This window comes from Synchiropus splendidus, chromosome 11 (genome assembly GCF_027744825.2).
Source record: "Synchiropus splendidus isolate RoL2022-P1 chromosome 11, RoL_Sspl_1.0, whole genome shotgun sequence".
Classification (NCBI taxonomy): Eukaryota; Metazoa; Chordata; class Actinopteri; order Syngnathiformes; family Callionymidae; genus Synchiropus; species Synchiropus splendidus.
This window is the reverse complement of record NC_071344.1, coordinates 2,761,171-2,779,021: the sequence shown is the minus strand read 5'-3', so window position 1 is coordinate 2,779,021 and position 17,851 is coordinate 2,761,171. Positions and strand designations below refer to the sequence as shown.

The window sequence follows — 17,851 nt, the reverse complement described above, 5'->3', positions numbered from 1 at the left end:
ACTGTCCCTGTCAAAACGGGTCAAACCACTGTGCTTTTAGACTGGCAGTGTGGTGAGGACCGATGGGTCTCTGCTCTCTCATATGCAGACTAAATTAAAGTACTGGAAATAACAGGCTTGTCCTGACTTGCTTGCCAATATTTTTGTGCTACACACCTGAATATCAGCTAGTGAGTCATGTGCATGGGGAAGTAAATAACTACAAGTTCTCCTTGAGTGTTCCTCTCCATCCAATTGTATCTGAAACCACAAATACAAAATTTTTATGACAATTCTTGAATCACAAGTTTTAGCACCACTATAGCAAGCTACAGTGCTGAAATCGAATCACTAGTGATTTATACTAATAAAAGCCACTACCTTTTTCACACCCCCTGAGCTTAAACATCAGCCACCTACGGTGTTTTTTCGGGCAAACAGGCATCATACCGCTCAATATATTGATCCTTGTCTCAGACTATTTATATTGCAGGCGTTTTGTTTACATTAAAGGGCTGTTTTTGCCCATGTGTATTCCGCTACTGCTGTGATGTTCCTGTAGCTCCGCCTCCACAGCTGGTCTCAGCTTCAGGGCTCATGATACGTGTTCAGAACATGGCCTGGTTTGAGTCTTATAGACAAGTGGCACTAATATAAGGACATTTTTTTCATTCTGAAATTTAGCTTTTAAAAATCCACAAATTATGGTACAAATGAGGAATATGCAATGTGATTATGACCACAGTATGGCTGGTTGTTGCCATCAAATTGTTCCCAGGATGAATCATGGTACCATGGTTGTGTGTAACACTGTCATGAATCCCATGCTACACCCTTCCCAGTGTTTATGGCATAGGGTATTTTGGACAGATTTGATGAAATGAAACTTTTCTTTGTTTTTGGGTTTTTTTTTATCAGGGTTGAGAGGGTTTTATTTATCAATATAATTATTTATTTAGTTTTGGTCTTGTTTACAGATTGTCTTTGATCTGTTTTTGAAGAAAAAAAAAAACTGAATGGCGGTTTGATTGAAACTCTTGCGGCTGCTCTCTCCTGCTGTGTAGTACTCGTCAAAGGAGCATGTTATTTAGGGATTTATTTTGAAAGCATTTCCATCGGGCCACTGAAAGGGTTAAGGAAAAACCAGTCGGCTCTGAATATGCAATGGAAACACCAGTTTGGCTTTGTTACTGTTTACGTTCTATGAATAGGAATCACATGTTGAGGGTGAGAATCCACCCTTTTCTTTCTGGAGAGAGGAGGCATAGAGCGAGGGGAAATGGGGCATGTTGGGGCGGGGAGGAGGGTGGAAGTGTGGGAGGAAAAGATGAAAAGAGATGATGAGGATGAAGGGGGTGATTGAGGATCCAGGCCAGTGTCTGATGTGTAAATACATTTCTTTTTAAATGAGGAAGCAGCTGCTTTTGGGCATGTGATCTCTATTTAAGCTACATGTAAATAAATCATAACAATTTCGATGAGGCGTTTCAGACTCTCATGCCAGACAAGCACTTTCTGCCACACTTCTGACTGCCCCATTTCCTTTCTCTGGAGCTGAAGCTCTCGGTGTGCGTCAGGACGCCTGGAACGGACGTTGGCCATCAACTTGTGGAGATGTCAATCCTCACTTGCTTGAATTACATTTGAATAGATCCTTTCATTGTGGTTTAAATGGTCAGCTGAGGTGATTATGAGAAAATACTGCGCTTTATGAAGCCGCTTGTGTGGTGTTTGCTAACTCCAGTCATGATTAGTGCTCCCTGAGAAGTCGGCTTTTTTGAGCTGCCGGCTTCAATCAGACATTTGGAGAGTGGCTTTTACAGCTGTAGTGTGCTGTTGTCCCTTCTTCATTCGTTTTGTAAAAAGAGAGGGCGGACTGGCCTCCATATAGTGATTCTCTCCACATATTATTTGCGGATCCAGTAACATCCGACTTACGACCAGGAACGGTTCCGACCAACCGGTCGTGAGTCAGATTGGACGTAAGCCGTTCAAAAGGGTTATAGCTACTACCGTAGTGGTAGATCACTGTGTGAGAGAGAGATGCTGGGAGCTGTGCTGCCGTAACTGTCGTACATGTTGCCGGGCTGCTACGTGCCACGGTGACGGACGTTGAATAAAAAAATAATAAAAATCGTCTGCATCACCACGCAAAGTGATGATGAAAGTCCAATTGCCATTGGATGGGTTCAACTGTGAATCAAACCAAGCATGTAATGAGCAACATACAGTAGCTCAGATGGTAGCGCGCTCTGCCTGTGAATGAGTGGTCCTATCCTCGATCCCAGCGCCTGACGTTGTGTCTCTGAGACAGACGGCTGACTCAATGTACAGCACTTTGGTGGCTTGATAAGCATGGAAAGCGTGATATAGGTTAGAACCTTTTACTATGAAATGAGGTCTGTGGTCTGTCGGTGGCTGGTTTTAGCTGTACACTGAAGGGCAAGCACAAACGTTTTTATATGCAGGGGAAAATTGATATCGTTTTCAAAATTAAAACCTTCAAGGTTCATATCGGGATGAAGACAATCACCCCGTTATAATGTGCTAAATTTGACATAAGAAAAGGAAAAGAGAGACGAACATATTGATAGCACTTGCTGCCAATTGTTATTACTATGTTACGATGTGGAACTGATTTTCCCAGAGGGTGAAATCCCTGCGTTGGGAGAAAAAATTCCAGTCTGTGTGTTCACAACAATGGCTCATCATATTGAAAAAGTAGTGAATATTTTGTGTTGATATTAACAATAAGCTAAGCAGTTGTTGCGGAATGTACACTAATCTGTATGGCGCCAGTTTTGTTGTGAAGTGGCAGCATTTGGGAAGAGAGTCAAGGCACATGAGACTGTGACGTCTTCGTTTTCAAATGTCAGATCAAAGGCAAAACACAGGGACATGGATCCGACGTCAAATTCATTTTGGTACCAGTTTCAAACATTGCGTGAATACACCCATCTCCGTCTCCATGATCGTGGACGAGAACAGAAGTTTTCCACTTCATTTGTGACAGAGTGAAAAGCCCTGTGTCCCAGGAAAGGTGGAGATGGCGCTGACCCAGGATACCCACAGATGATACCTCACAGTTGTCCTGGGAATGTCTGACAATTTTCGCAGCTGAGCACAAGTTTTCTGTGAAGGCGGAAGTCTGGATCTCTTTGCCTAAACTACTGGCCCCAAAACTCAACCCCGATGGACATAAAGATACACTGGATACTAGAGATAAAGATACGTGAATTTATGAAGATCACCAAGTGCACATTATTATCAAATCTGTATCGATTCAAATGTTTCATTCGAGTTCCCAGATCCGTCAGTTATGAACCACTAGCGGCCAAAAACAGCATAATTGCATCAGAGGAGAACTTTTGCCAAGATGCAAGGGGCTTATTTTGCTGGGTTGTTAGATGATGTTATGGTATTCTGACTTCATACACGGATACAAATCCTTTAAGTGGACGTCAGAGACTAATTTAAAGGCAGAACACTCTCAAGGCTCTTGAATGTTTGACCTTCAGCTTTCACTTGCCCACTAATGGTCAGCCTGCTGAAGAGCGGGAGCTTTCACGTCCCGCCTCAGGTCGGTTCTCCTCAGTAATTAGGCACAAGACAAACAGGAGCGAAGTGACAGGCCGTGTGCGTGTCTGTGACCCCGACACTCGACGAGGAAGTTCCCATACATGACTGCAAATAGCAAAAGGTTAAAGATGCTCGCTCATGTGAAATGAAGACACAAATAATTCAACAGCCGTGGAACAATGGTGAGAAATGAAGCTTGACATTTTTGCGGTGGATGGGTACTTAAAAAGTAATGCCACGATGAAAGTGTATTTTCATTTCCACATTTGTGTCTCTGCTTTTAAAAGTGGGGCTTTTAATATGTTTCCTCTGCATACGCTTGCACTTTTCTGTGTAATGGAAAATCTGAAATGTAATCTGAGCCATTTCCCAGCATGCAATGAATGAATTTGGACACATTCCTGAAATGTTGAGAAATGTCTGGATTTAAAAGGATTACATATTTGTTGTAAAAACTTTGTAGGTGTGACATTTCAGTGTTCTTCAGGAATGTGTTTTTCTACCCATCAAACATGTCGGCGCATGCTCTCGCGATCAAAACAGATGAGCATGTTTGATTCAATGAGTTTAAATGAGTTGATGACCAAGGATGCACTTCCGACAGCGCTGGTGGCTGGAAGGTATTTTCATGTTGGACAGCACTGTTTTGTAGCAGGTGTGAACACCAACTGCTGACAGTTGACATGGCCCTTCCCCTGCCCCCGCTGCCTTAACTAACGGTGCAGGAGCCAAAACCTAGGCGTGTTTTATTCTTTTATTCCCCACAACTTAGTCACATATGAAAGACACTATATATATATTTTTTTATTAATTACACAAACCCAAACTGAACATCACAGTAAAGAAAACATTGCAATTTTGAAATCAAAATAATAACAATAAGTTATTATTATCAAGATAATCCGTGTGAATATCAGTTCTGCATTGTAACATAGTAATGACTAAATTTATTTCAACTGCCACTTTGCACAGACGGTGTTTAACAACATGGAGTGCTGCATATTTTCTTCAAGTTTAAAATAATTGTTATAACCACACATTATTTTCATCTTGTTTTGATGACTTTCCCTCTTCCCATCTTCGCACATTGTCCATTAAGTTCTACTTTACATCAACAGATGTGCAACTGCAGTTCCTATGGGAGCCGTTTGCCTTTACACCAGAATTGTTTGTCCAAGGATAATCATCATCGTCCCACCCCATTGTCTCTCCCTTTAAACCGATGCATGCGTCAACGCAATAAATTTACTGAAATGTGTGTTTTTTTGGCCCCCGATCGCCAGGGAGTCCATGCGATTAAATTAACGACAGCGTTTACTGCCTCTATTTATGCAACATTGTATGATGGAGGGCGAATTTAGCGTTGTCTCATTTGGGATGTTCTGTGAAGGTCAGTTTCATGATCCGTGTGGAATATATTTATCCTCCAAATGATTGATGAAACGGGGAGAAAACCTGAAAGCAATGTTGGCCGCGGTCGTTACTCTGAAGTTTGCTCTGGCTTGACTGGACTGGACCAGCTTTGAAATGAGAATGGCGTCGATATGTTTTCCGTTTAACTTGAGATGCTACTGACTGGAGGAAAACGGCTGCGTGTCTCCGAAGGATACGGCATCTCTGTCCTTATGTGCCCCACATTACGCTTTCCTGCCATCAAAAAAGAGCGAAGCAAAGCAAAACAATTTGTCTTCCTATTATGTGAAAGTATTTGAATTGAAAAGATAAAACTAATGAATAACAATGCGGCCAACTTTTTTCATCTGTTTCCATCCCGCCATGATAATCGACACAACGACAGCTTCCAAATTTGTTTCTTACAGATTGTCATGGCACAGCCCTGCTGGTGTTTCTGTGTGTCACATTGGCTTCACCCTGGCATCACCTCCGTCACAAACCAAATGTTTCCCCATGGAGTGACATCGCGAATGCTTAATGTGCCCACTGATGGTGTGTCGGAGTGTGGTGTTAATTATCACGCCATGCTCTGTTAAACACATTCACATTAGCATTAGCATGACGAGAGTGTGATTAGTGTGTCGGAAAACCGGGGTCATGCTCCCGTTTAATTGATTCTCACTACTGTGCTAATGTGTATCGTGTCAATCTCTGCATTACCATAGAGGCGTGCGTTGGTCAATTTCACCAGGTTTATTGTTAGCGTATTACCTCTCTGAAAAGAAGTCACGGTCGAAGTTGTCGTCAGAGCTGCGTAACGGGTCTGAAAATACACTTTTGCAATGTACTGTTTCCATACACTGCATTAAGGTGAGCATTGAGCAGTTGCCAGGGATGAAGGTGTAGTAGAAGGGAGCTGTGGTCGGAACTTGTTAGAACCACTTGGGAACAGCTTTCATTTCCAGCATTAGATACTTCCCAGTTTTGGATGACAGACTGAGTTCCTTTCTGTTGGGTGCTTACTTGATGCTGCCAAAAACACTTTTACCAGTGCAGATATTCGAATGAAACATTGAGCTGCCGTGTGGATGAATCGCATGTGTGAAATACTGCGAACAATATCACATTGCATGATAACAGCCTAATGAAACTGCCACTGCGGTGAATCACATTTTCGGGATGTCACTTCAACATGTTTGTGTTTTAGTTCAAGACAAATAGATACACGTTTTACTTGTGTGTCTTCACTGAGGATCACAGATCAATGAGTCACCGTTTATGTCACCAAGATATTGAGCCTCACCTCTCGTCATTGAAATGACATGCCTTTTATTTAAATTACACCTCACACATCATCCATTCTCGGGCACGGAGCTCTTGGAACACCGGAGCTTCAATGTAAATAAAGCGCCTGTAATGCCATTGGTCTGATGTGATGAGTGTCATTTTACAGGCAGCAACACTATTTGCTGAACTGGATCAGAATTTATCGGTAGGTCACAATGGTAGAGTCAAAGGTAGAAATTAAAATCACCATTTACTGTATCAGAAACTGTGTCAGACCAAATGCTGCCGTCCTGGTTATAATTTAGGCAGGACACCTTATTGATTCTTTTTTTTCCTCCACTATTTCCGAAGATTATGTGATTAAAAAAAAGAGATTATTTTGCCGATCAAATCTTGCAAGCCACATTTCGTCAGTCCAAATTCTTTGACACAATGTGGACAGGGGTAGTTATTTGGACCTAAGAAACAGCAACAGTGTTCACACCCCGAACAAAGCAGCTCAAAGTGCCACCCAATAGCGAGAAGGGCGGTGAGAGTGGACCTCCGTGAGGAGAAGTGCTTTCATCAAGAAACTTGAAAAAGGCGAGTTGGGCCAGTTTGCAGTATTGCTTTAGTCGAGTTTGTTTCCGTACTCTTTGAATGTTAAGCCTCACTTTGATGATTGATGCAGCTGTTCTGGCATGTTTTTAACTATATCATATGATAATTAAAAGAACTGAGCTCGGTAGATTTTTGGTTTAAAGGTCTGCACAGTTTGGTTGCACTCTGAAAAAAAAAATCCAAGTTAAAACCTGTTATTTATCACAGAAACCTGTGTATTGAGGCTGAAACTCACAGGTTCCGACGCTGGTATTTCATTTGTGTGATCACTCTTTTGGGTTGTTTTTGAGAATGAAAAACTCATAACTGAAAGTATTCCGTTGTCGGAGTTCTGAAAACTATTGTTTCAGGGAGTCTATATTTAACGTGCCACACTCTTGGGGCACTTTGCCTCCACGGCTGAGTCAGTGCTGGTGGGAGGGGACGATTTGTGATCAGTGGTTTTAAGACCACCCAGGGAAAAGGGCTTAATGTTCTGTCTGCAAGAGGCAGAGATTTAGAGACAGCTGAGAGAGAGAGCCAAAAATAAGCGTCTAAAATCAATTTTCCTAGTTTTCTCAGGCACTGTTTCCACCGTCACACTTGACATTATTGGTGGGCGATGGCAAAGAACGTATAGCTTGATAAGTCATGTCGGCGGCAAACTATAAATAAAAGGAAAGGTCATGGAATAAGTTAAACCTGGACTTGACAGCAGGGTGATGGAGTGAGAGGCATGTAGGGTGACTGCAATCCCAAAATCCAGTCTCTTTATTGATTTGTCACCCCGGCGATTTGGGCTCATGACTTGTGATTGGCTCTTTCAATCCTCAGCTTCGAATGGTGTGAGAGGCAGAAAGACTTGCGACATTGATGGATTGCCCCAAATCTTAGTTGTGAGAAAAGATATTGTGACAAAAAATACTATGATGTATTGGTTTAGGATGTCCCAACTCGTATACGCATGAAGCCGTATGTGACTAGATATGTATAGTCGATCATAGGCGACGACGGAGTTGTGCAGTCACACGTCGGTCTCAGCCCGATTTCTTGCTCGTGGTCACTTTCATTGACTCCTTTTGTTTTCTCCACGCAGGTGTCTTGCCAGCGTGTGTGGGATTTGATGTTACCTTTAGATTGGTTCAACTGAAGATGGAAACACTGGAGTCTGAGCTGACCTGCCCGATCTGCCTGGAATTATTTGAAGACCCGCTGCTCCTGCCTTGTGCTCACAGTCTGTGCTTCAACTGTGCTCATCGTATCCTGGTCTCTCACTGTTCCACAAGCAAACCCCTCGAGTCCATCTCGGCCTTTCAGTGCCCGACTTGCCGCTACGTCATCACGCTGAATCACCGTGGGCTCGAGGGCCTGAAGCGCAATGTGACGCTGCAGAACATCATTGACCGCTTTCAGAAGGCCTCCCTCAGTGGCCCCAACTCCCCCACAGAGAGCCGCCGCCTGCAGCAGCAGCGGCCCTACACCGCCACCATTAGTGGAACTATTGGAGGCGGTGGCGGCGGTGGAGGTGGCACCAGCGGAAGTAGTGCTCGGAGCAGCCCGGCCACTTCCAGCCACCCCCACTCGCACGCCAATCACATCAACCACGCCAATCACACCAACGCCAATCACAGCCCCGCTGTGGTGGCCAAGATGGATCACCGGATTAGCTGCCAATTCTGCGAGCAGGATCCGCCGCGCGAAGCCATCAAGACCTGCGTCACATGTGAGGTGTCGTACTGTGACCGCTGTCTTCGCGCGACGCATCCCAACAAAAAGCCCTTCACCAGTCACCGCCTGGTGGAGCCGGTGCCGGACACACACATCCGTGGCCTGACCTGCCTGGAGCACGAGAACGAGAAGGTCAACATGTACTGCTTAGTGGACGACCAGCTCATCTGTGCCCTCTGCAAGCTGGTGGGGCGACACCGGGAGCACCAGGTCTCTTCGCTGACAGAGCGCTTCGACAAGCTCAAGGTGAGTCAGCGACGCTCATCTCAGCTGTGACTAACTGGGCTGCTTTTCTTTGTGAAAAATGTCACGAGACTCGCTGTTATTGGTGGGAAGTCTGACGTGCCAAGCCGTATATAATTTCACCAAATACTAAATTGGGACACCCTGTCTCAAATCCAAACTAAAAGCCGCTTCTAAATAGAATTTGACGAATCGGAAATGACCCTGTACGGTGCACAGGTGCCGTCTTGCGTAATCCCTCTGCAGTCGCTCTAAAAGCCCAGCATCACTCTTTAGAGCCTCATAGACAAGTCAACGTGGACATGACGTGAACGGTGGGTTTGGAAGAAGTGCTGGGAGGGACGGAAAGCCGGAGGAAGGCCGTCATTATAATAGTCGATGAGCTGGCATTCCATGTGACCGCTGAGCTTTCTGAGGCTCGGCATAAAGAGCAGGATCTGCTGAATCAGGCTGATAAACAACAGAGAGGCAGTAGGAGCTAATTCCACCACTAAAGACTCTCAGCAGCCAGAACGACTGAGAGTAAACATCTGTAACTGTTACTGGCCTGGGTCTGAAGTACTGTGTTTATGGAAAGAATTTTTGTTTAGAACTTAAAAGGTATTTAACAGGACTATATGAAACACAACGATGTGGCATACTTTTTACTGGCCACATTGTGAACTAACATCACGGTTATTATTTGACATGCATGACCATGTCATCTTATCTCCAGACCAGAACCTCCCGTCACAGGAACAGCTTCTTTCCCTCGGCTGTCAGACTGTTAAATTCATGAACAGCCTCGTTGTAATGTTATTCTATTTATTTTATTTTATTTGTTTTTTTGTTGCACTTTATTCCAAGGCACTTTCCTAGTCAGTGGGCTCCCCACTGACCATGGCAATAAATTTGATTCTGATTCTGATTATATGTCACACACTCCCTATTATTTTGACATTTCTGCTCAAAGACTTGATCCTTTGATCTTAACTAAGCAAATCTCTAAAGTCACTGACAAGTATTGCATTAACGCTCTCTCTTTTGGGTGTCTGGCTTTGTCGAAAGAATGTCATTGTAAACCACAACAAAGGAGGCCCAGAGGCTCTTAAACAACAGAGGAGCGTGCAGCTTGTCTAGTTTGGTCCCCTGCCACAACAAATGGACAAAAGAAGTGTTACGATCTGAGCTTTATATTTTGAACTGTTATCTTTCAAAGTCCAGGTGCTGGGAGTGTGAAGCCGATATGAGGAGACAATGTTGGCACTGAGCGTGCAGCTCAAGTTCACCACATTTATTCTCAAAAGACAACAAAACACTCCTGTTTTGCTGTTTCGGACTGAAACACTGTTTTGATTTTAGACTGAATCTCAGGCTCTCCATTATTAATGGCTGATGGAAGCTGTGAGATTGTGAGCGCCTCACAAGCCGGTGGTTTTCCTGCTCATCTGACGAACCCCACATGAGAGTCTCCCCCGCGCTGACTTGTTCCGACACACAATCGTCGGGGCTCCCACCTCCTCCTCAGCTGGTTCTTGCTGTGCTCTGGCCAAAGGCTTTGAACTCCATCTACTCCGAAATCCCTCATCTAATCTAAGTCCCAATCCAGGCACCAGCTCAACTGACTGGTAGGAGAAGGAGAAGAAGTCCCGTGTTGCCTGTGCCTCACTAATCACTGAGGATGTGGGTCAGGAACATCCTCGCTGGTAGTTTTCAACTTTTTTCAGCTTTTTGAAGTACTAAAAATAACTGGCTTTACAATGCTGTGACGGCAATTAAAATAGATGAAACATTGAATGAGGCCGGTTTCTAAGCAACATACACTGAAGTAAGTCTTTTTATTAAATTAATTTTTTGTGGTGGTCCCTTTCGATTAAATTGATAGAATTACGGGAGAAAAAAAATGGCCAATGCTGACAACTACAAACAAGTCTTCAGTCCTTTTTTAAAATAGATAAATAAGTTTGCCTGCAATTATCTTTATTTTGGTCGATATCATTGATTGATGGACAAATGTGCAACAAATAATAACAATGAAAAAACGTACAGGAGCGTTTTTAAGTCATGCAAGTGAATACTGGTCTTCCGTCAGGTGTGAATAGCACAAGGTCGCTCTCCTACTTACCTGGTTGTGCTCATTAAGTTCTCGACCCCAGTATCATCAGGTCAGCCAAAAATGCCAGTAGCTGCAGTGTCAGAAAGGTTTATCCAGGGTGCTGCAGGTGTGGATATTGCATGAGAAAATTGCCCTAAACTGGTTCCAGAGCTCTAAAAGACGAGCAGCGTCCTGGAGAAACTGCAGGAAAATGAGTGAATTCCCAAGGCGGCAGTTCAGCGCTTGTGTGCGTGATCATTTGCAGATCTAAGTAATGGTGTTTTTACTTTGATTTGCTGAAAAAGCTACGGGTCAATGGCACTGCACTTCAGTTCCTCTTGTTTTTGAAGGTATCAGATCATCTGCTGTGCTTGTGAGAAGCTCATTACCTGCTGCTTTTAAAGACTGATCACTCTGCGATTCACAGCAGAGGTGTGCGGAAGTGCAACATGATAAATCAGTCGACTTCATGGGTTGTGAGAGATTAATGAAAGGAAAATGTAAAAAATAATCACAAATTATATCACGTCACCAGTATGAGGTGACATGATTTCACGTTTTGGTTTTAGGCTAACTGACCATCCCACGAGAAAACCAAACAGAAACATACATTATTGTTAACCTGTCACACAGCCTTTTTGGATTCTTGCACTTATCATTTTCATCATATCTATTAGCAAAGGGCAGCTGATAAAGAGCACTCTTAACACTGGAAATAGAAGTAACATTTGTACCACAACTGCAGAGGCACCTTAAGTAAACAGTCTGTCTCAGGGTTATGATCCTGTTTTAACTTGATCAGTTTATGAAATGCTATCACTGTTTGACCCAAATGATCTAGTTTGTCCTCATCTGTGATTGAAGTTGCCTTGTCTAGTCACTGTTTTTGTGAGGGGAGAAATGTTGCCCCTTATAATGAGTCCAACGTCATCTTGTCGTCTTTGTTTTAGTTGTTTGTTCCGCGCAGTAATTCATCGAAATGCACCTCAACTTTTGAGGAAAAGAAGATGGGTATGTTAGAAAAACGGTGCTTAAGAAAAGGAATGGAGAAGGTATCAAATATGGCTCAGAAGCGAGTCATTTCCCTGGTCTTTTCTGCTGCCAGTTCATTCACAGACCGGTGACTTTTGAGGTGTGTGCTTTAAAATAAAGTGCTAATGAGCCGACGTGAAGGAGAAGCCTTTCAGCTGAGCTGCCGACATCCAGGACACTTGCAGCGACACTTGTGCTAAGTGGAAGATAAACACTTGCACTCCTGTGACTCGGTGTGTGTGTGAACCCCGAGAGCTGTGGGATTTGACGCTGCCCTGCTCTATATTAAACCGAACAATATCCTGCTCTGTAAAGAATAAATATATGCAAAACAATTATCAGAGGCCCAAAGAGGCATTTCTCATTGACACTTTAGACTTCTCATTTCCGTGCAGACCTTAATACCCACGTTTCCATCCTCTCCCTCCCTCACCGCTGCTCCCCCACTCATTTTTCCCTTCCTTCCTCTTTAAAGCTTCTTAAGGCAGCACCATTCCGTGTCTGTCTGAATGTGATGCTCTCATCTGCTGCTGACTCCACTCACTCTTCTAAATCCACGGTTGAGCTTGTGCAGCAGGGTTCGGCCACAAACCAACACACCAAGAGAAATTCCGTTCATCTGCAAGACATTTGTGAAATCAACAGGTCATTAATTCAAACGTGAATGAAAAGGACCAGCACTTTGTCCAGTCCATCTCACGTACAGTGTGCCCCACTGCATCTTAAGCAGGATCCACAAGAAAGTATGGAGATTAGGCTTAATAGAGGGCACCTGAAAGATACAGCAGCCAGGATCACAGCTCTTGCTATTGAGCTGCAGTTTAATAGTTTGACTTGCTTGACAGTGGCCGATCTTGACCAGAAGTGCAAGTTGTTTTTAAACCTGCTGCGTCTCTAACACACACCTTTATGCAGGCTTATAGCTAAGGTTTTGAAACTGGGGCGTCCAAAGCCCCGCCCCAGCCCATAACCCCGACGACCCCATCGCAGCGCGTCACCGTGCTGGCTTCGTGCCAAAAGACATGCTAAAATACTCCTCCGATCATATTTTATTAATTAGTTTTGTAAATGATTGTTTGGAACTTATCAGCGGTTTCCTCCTGTCATCAGCATCAGACATCCCATCAAAAACATTGCTTTCATGCCGCGAGTGTGGCGGCTCACGAGATGAGGATAACCGCCAGATTACACCAGCAAACATATATGGTGAAACATATAATGCAGTATCAGTAGGGCACTACACACATGCTAAAAATCGGACATGTCAAGTGTCCTGCTGAGAAAAACTATTTTTTCATGTTTTTTTGGCGCAACGACCAGACGCCCTCCTAGCTAAAAGCCTTCCTTCTTGACAGAATAATGGAGTGTGACCCTCATTTGACACCTCAAGCTTGATGTCAGTTACATAAGTTTGCGTTTTATTTGACCATAGGAATTATTAATATTTATTTGACCAAGATCATTTAGCTAGTTGGTATTTAGGTGCGCTTCAGCTAAGCTAACAGCCATCTTTATCTGTAGGTCGTTGTTTACCTTTATCTATGTTTACGTTCTTCCCACATGTTGGTCCGTTTCTCTGCACCCTCACAGACCTACGCCCCTTGTTTTATCACACTTCCTCCGTCCCATCGGTGGCCCACAAATTCAGGTTGAGCAAAGTAGCATTCTCCTCTTCCCTGTTCCACAAAAAAGCTCTTCCCTGCTGCATGTAGGCGTTAATATAATGTAGATTGAGAGTGTGTCTGTGTGTGGAAAATGCAGGTGTGGGCGCACATCTGCGTCGGAGCAGATGGTTGTAGGTCTGACGCCGGCAACTATTGTGAGCTGGAGTGTGTGATGGCTGGGGAAATCATGACTCTGTCGGGAGAGAAGTGTAAGATGGACTGCACTAAGTCAGGATGACAGGACCATCAAGCCGAGAGTGTGTGCGCACTAATGAATGGGGTTTTGTGTGTGTGTTCCTGTTGCACTAGAGTCTGTACTCCTGTGACTTGCGCATGCATTTTAAGCAGAGCTCAGTCGGTGCATATTAACGATATGTCATGCAAGCCTTTTATAAAATAAAATGGGTCATGAAAAAAGCTTTACAAACAGCAGCTGCTTCATGCATATGCACAATTTATGCTGAAATAAAGCGTGGAAAGCTTTTAAGAGCTTTGGTGTCAGCAGTGATACAACAGTGCACACCAAGCAATATTTAAGAGATTTGGGGATTTTTTTCTTTTTTTGGGGTGGAATTATGTGTGGTGATGCTCTGTTTTGCTCCACAGACCTCAAGTAATCCTGCAGTCGTTATTTTTTTGTGTCTGGTTAATGCACTCCCATCACTGTTACAATAAATCCCATAATGCACTGCAACAATTAAAGCCGAATGGAAAAGTGCTGTGAGTTGAACATGGGTTGAACATTGCCTCCTAGCGGACAAGCTGACAATTGCATATTAATTTCAACAAAAGTGCGGTGTAGACGCCCCATTCTGCCATTTTAAAGCATGCAAACCATTGAGTGCTGTCTTGAGAACTTAATTTGTTGTGCGTGCGACTTCTCCTCTGTCTCTCAAGTGACGTCAAAAAAGTAGGTCAACCAAAAGTGGCTCGATGAGCTGCCTTCGTGGGTCCCTGGCCTTTTCCTATACAAAAGAATATGTTCTTTATTACTATCATCACACTGTTGCCTTTCTGGTTCGTACTACATATTGTATTTCCTTCTTTATTTAATTATTGACTTGTTTAATTTAATGAATAATAAAAATGTTAAAAAAAAAAGATTTTCTATATTATTTGTTAGTACTTTTTGTACTACATGAATTCACGGCTGGCGTTGAACCCATCTTGCACAGCAGCCGAAGTGACCAAACACGCTTTTGAAATTTGCTCATTTTGACGTTCAGTGAGCCTCATGTGAGAAGCAGAAGAACCATTTTATCATTTCACCTCACTTCATACAATTTCATCAGTGTTGGAGAGTAAATCAGAAATTCAGATTTTTGAAAGCTTCTCCTGTGCATGTCATTGCAAAGCAGTTTGGGGCTTAGCTGAGCGCAACATCTGACACTTTTGACACTGCTATCGGAATTTTTTCTGCATTTAAGTCGCAGATACTTTTCAGATCTCTGGAAATTGAACCAAAATCCAAGTATGGAATGCTCTCTCACACACACACAGACCCTAGCTGCATGTGTGTGTTGTGTGCACTGTCGGCTTTTCCACTTGTCTTTATCTATACGTGAGCGTCAACACTTCATAGAACTCATTAGTATGTATGCATTTCAGTCGGACGGCTGCCAGCAAGACAGCGTGACATAAGCGGATTTACATATTAATCCTTCATGGAATATGTTCTGCTAATGTTATTTTCCACTTGCTTACAAAGACTGTGAACCATCGTTTGATAGAGTGCCACATTGTTTACATCCACCATGTGGTGATTTAGCACCTTTTTTTTTTTGAAGATTTTGGCACTAAATCCTACTGTTCTTTTTCCCGGGACAGTGTGCTTATTGATGACACATCAAAATCGAACCATTATCTCGAACCTTTCTATATTTTGAATGTATGATAGTGTGTTGTGTCTCTGCCAAAAACATGCAGTTGTTTTCTTTTTGTCTTGTCTTTTCACATTTTGTCTTGAGTTTAGGTTTGCCCTGGCTCTGTGTATTGTGCTGGTCTTGTCGTGCTACAGCTTCTTCTTATGTGACATTTTTTTCTGCCTTGTGAGTCAGTTGTCCTGAATGAATGTCCATTGCCCATGTCGTGCCTTGTTTTTGCACTGTAGTCTTCACTAATATCAAGTTTCTCCACTTGTTTCTTTTTCCGTCTAACTTCATGGTGACTGTTGATTCTAATATTACGTTCAATCACAACACATTTTCAGGAAAGCAGAATAATATTTACAAGGCAAAAGCAAACTGAAACTTAACGCTTATATCTATGAATCAGATCATGTCTGCGGTTTATCATTCCTGCCATGATGTGACCTGTCGCGCGGCCCATCACCTTTCAGAACTCCAAAAACCAGGAGAAAAGCTCTTCAAGGCTAATTTTAGCACCACACATCTCAGTAGTTCGATTCTCAATCTGATACTCCCTCGCCACTGCACCGCATAATCCGAGTCAGAATCAGCTTTCAAACAGGAAAGTGCTTTGGTAGTTTGTGCAATAATGAACAAAAAATAAATAAATAAAAATAAATAAACAGGCATGCTTTTAGCTGGAGGGGCTTCTGGGTGTCCGTGTCACGCCTTGACCAGAAAAACACAAGAAATACAACAGTTTTTTTCATCAGGGCGCCTCAAATTCCCGATCATTGTCTGAATAGTGCCCTAATCGTCGTGCTGTCACACCAGTTTCCAGAAAAGGGCTGTTTCGACCCAGTATTTTCGCTGAGTTAGATCGAAATTCACAGATAGCCGTGCCTTCGGGGACCCTCGTCTCAGCCAAAGCATGCGCCATTTTTATTTACGGGTGAAATCTCGTAGTTATCCACATCTCACGAGTCATGACGCATTTGATTGGTCAACACTACACGGAAGAGCGCTTCCGCTATTGGTGAAGTCTGATCCCATAAAGGGTTTCCGCCTCCCTCTCACTGTTGACTGGAAGAAAACGCCATTGTTGTCGTCCGGCATCCCATTTCGTCCCATAACTCTCTGGAGCATGCAAATAAAGAGCAAGCATGTGAGACACTGGTCACACTGTTTTGGTCACACTCAGCTCTGTCTCACCTCTCGCTATCACCACGCATCTCCCTTTAAATGCCCCTAGTGTAACAAGTATTGTGTGTTGCACTCCTCATGTGAACCGGGGAACTGAGCCACTGCCGCGTCTGGTGTGACTGGGTTGCAGGCAGGAAGTGCCATTGTGGCACATCAGTGAAATTGAAATCATATTCAGCGAAGTTACAGTGAAAAATGTGTGGGGAAAATAGGTCATGTTTAGGGTCTTGAAGTGGGACGCTTAATATTCAAAGACGGCCAGGTGCCTTGTTGGCCTGTTACACAAGAAACTCTCCTCAAAGCACTAACATAGTAAACATAGTTTTAATCTGACGTCAAAGTCAATGAGATGAAAAAGTTAGTAAATACATTGTGGACATTTAGAATCTTCACCTGCTACAGTTGAAGGGTCAGGTTTGAACACCGTAAACTCCACTGAATTGAAAAAATGTACATAAAAATAAAAACTATATTTAGTATTGATTTAATTTTGAGCAAACTTTAAGTATTGAAAGTGCCTGCAGGCCACATAAAATGACTAGCTGTGTCGGATTTGGCCCCGGAGCCTTGAGTTTGCCGCGTGCCTTAAACTACCAAGCCTTGGCCCACTTTCCCAGACTGACTCAAAATGAACTCCTTATACCTGTGCACCAAAACTGACGTGTGGAAACTCGATGTTGCACCAAGTGTATACCACTGCTGTTCCTCCTCTCTGGGACCTACCGAATAAATTCTCATGTTTGTGCTCATTTGATTGGCATTTGCAACTCTTTAGGACCGTCTGATTGTGAAGCTTTGTGTATTTGATCCATATCTTTTTATTCATCCTCCAATCTTCTGCTCTTCATGTGCTTGTTTACATGATCACGGTGTGTCAGGCTGCTCGACAGTTCTTAGCTTGTGTGAGACCTGCAGTTGCCCAGGGCCAGAGGCTCAGATGGATCACTGAATGGAAACACCTTGGCAGTTATTCATCTGTGATCTGTGCAGTAAATAGCTTTAATAGGATTTCTGACTGCCCAGAGCTGTGGAGATATTCAGTCGTTTTAAAATCATATTTTCATATTTCAACAACAATGAAAAAGTAAATCAGTCTGGTTTCACATTTTGTCACAAAAGCGATGACAATATTGTGAAAAGTTCAATCCTGGAAGTTGCACTGTGACAGATTTTGAAGAGAGGACCTACTAGTGTTTTACTGTGGGCCTCCACTTGCCAACTGTACTGTAAGAGTTAATCAT

At 43.3% G+C, this 17,851-nt stretch overlaps 1 protein-coding gene across 3 annotated transcripts in view; it reads left to right on the top strand.

The window, feature by feature from the left end:
- The window catches only part of mid2 (midline 2), a 111,031-nt gene that overhangs the window by 46,121 nt on the left and 47,059 nt on the right, over positions 1-17,851 (top strand). For all 3 annotated transcript variants that reach the window (XM_053878302.1, XM_053878303.1, XM_053878300.1), the window contains one exon: positions 7,916-8,793. In XM_053878302.1, the coding sequence (XP_053734277.1) occupies positions 7,972-8,793 (822 nt within the window). In that variant the 5' untranslated portion in view covers positions 7,916-7,971. The remainder of the gene's footprint in view (positions 1-7,915; positions 8,794-17,851) is intronic.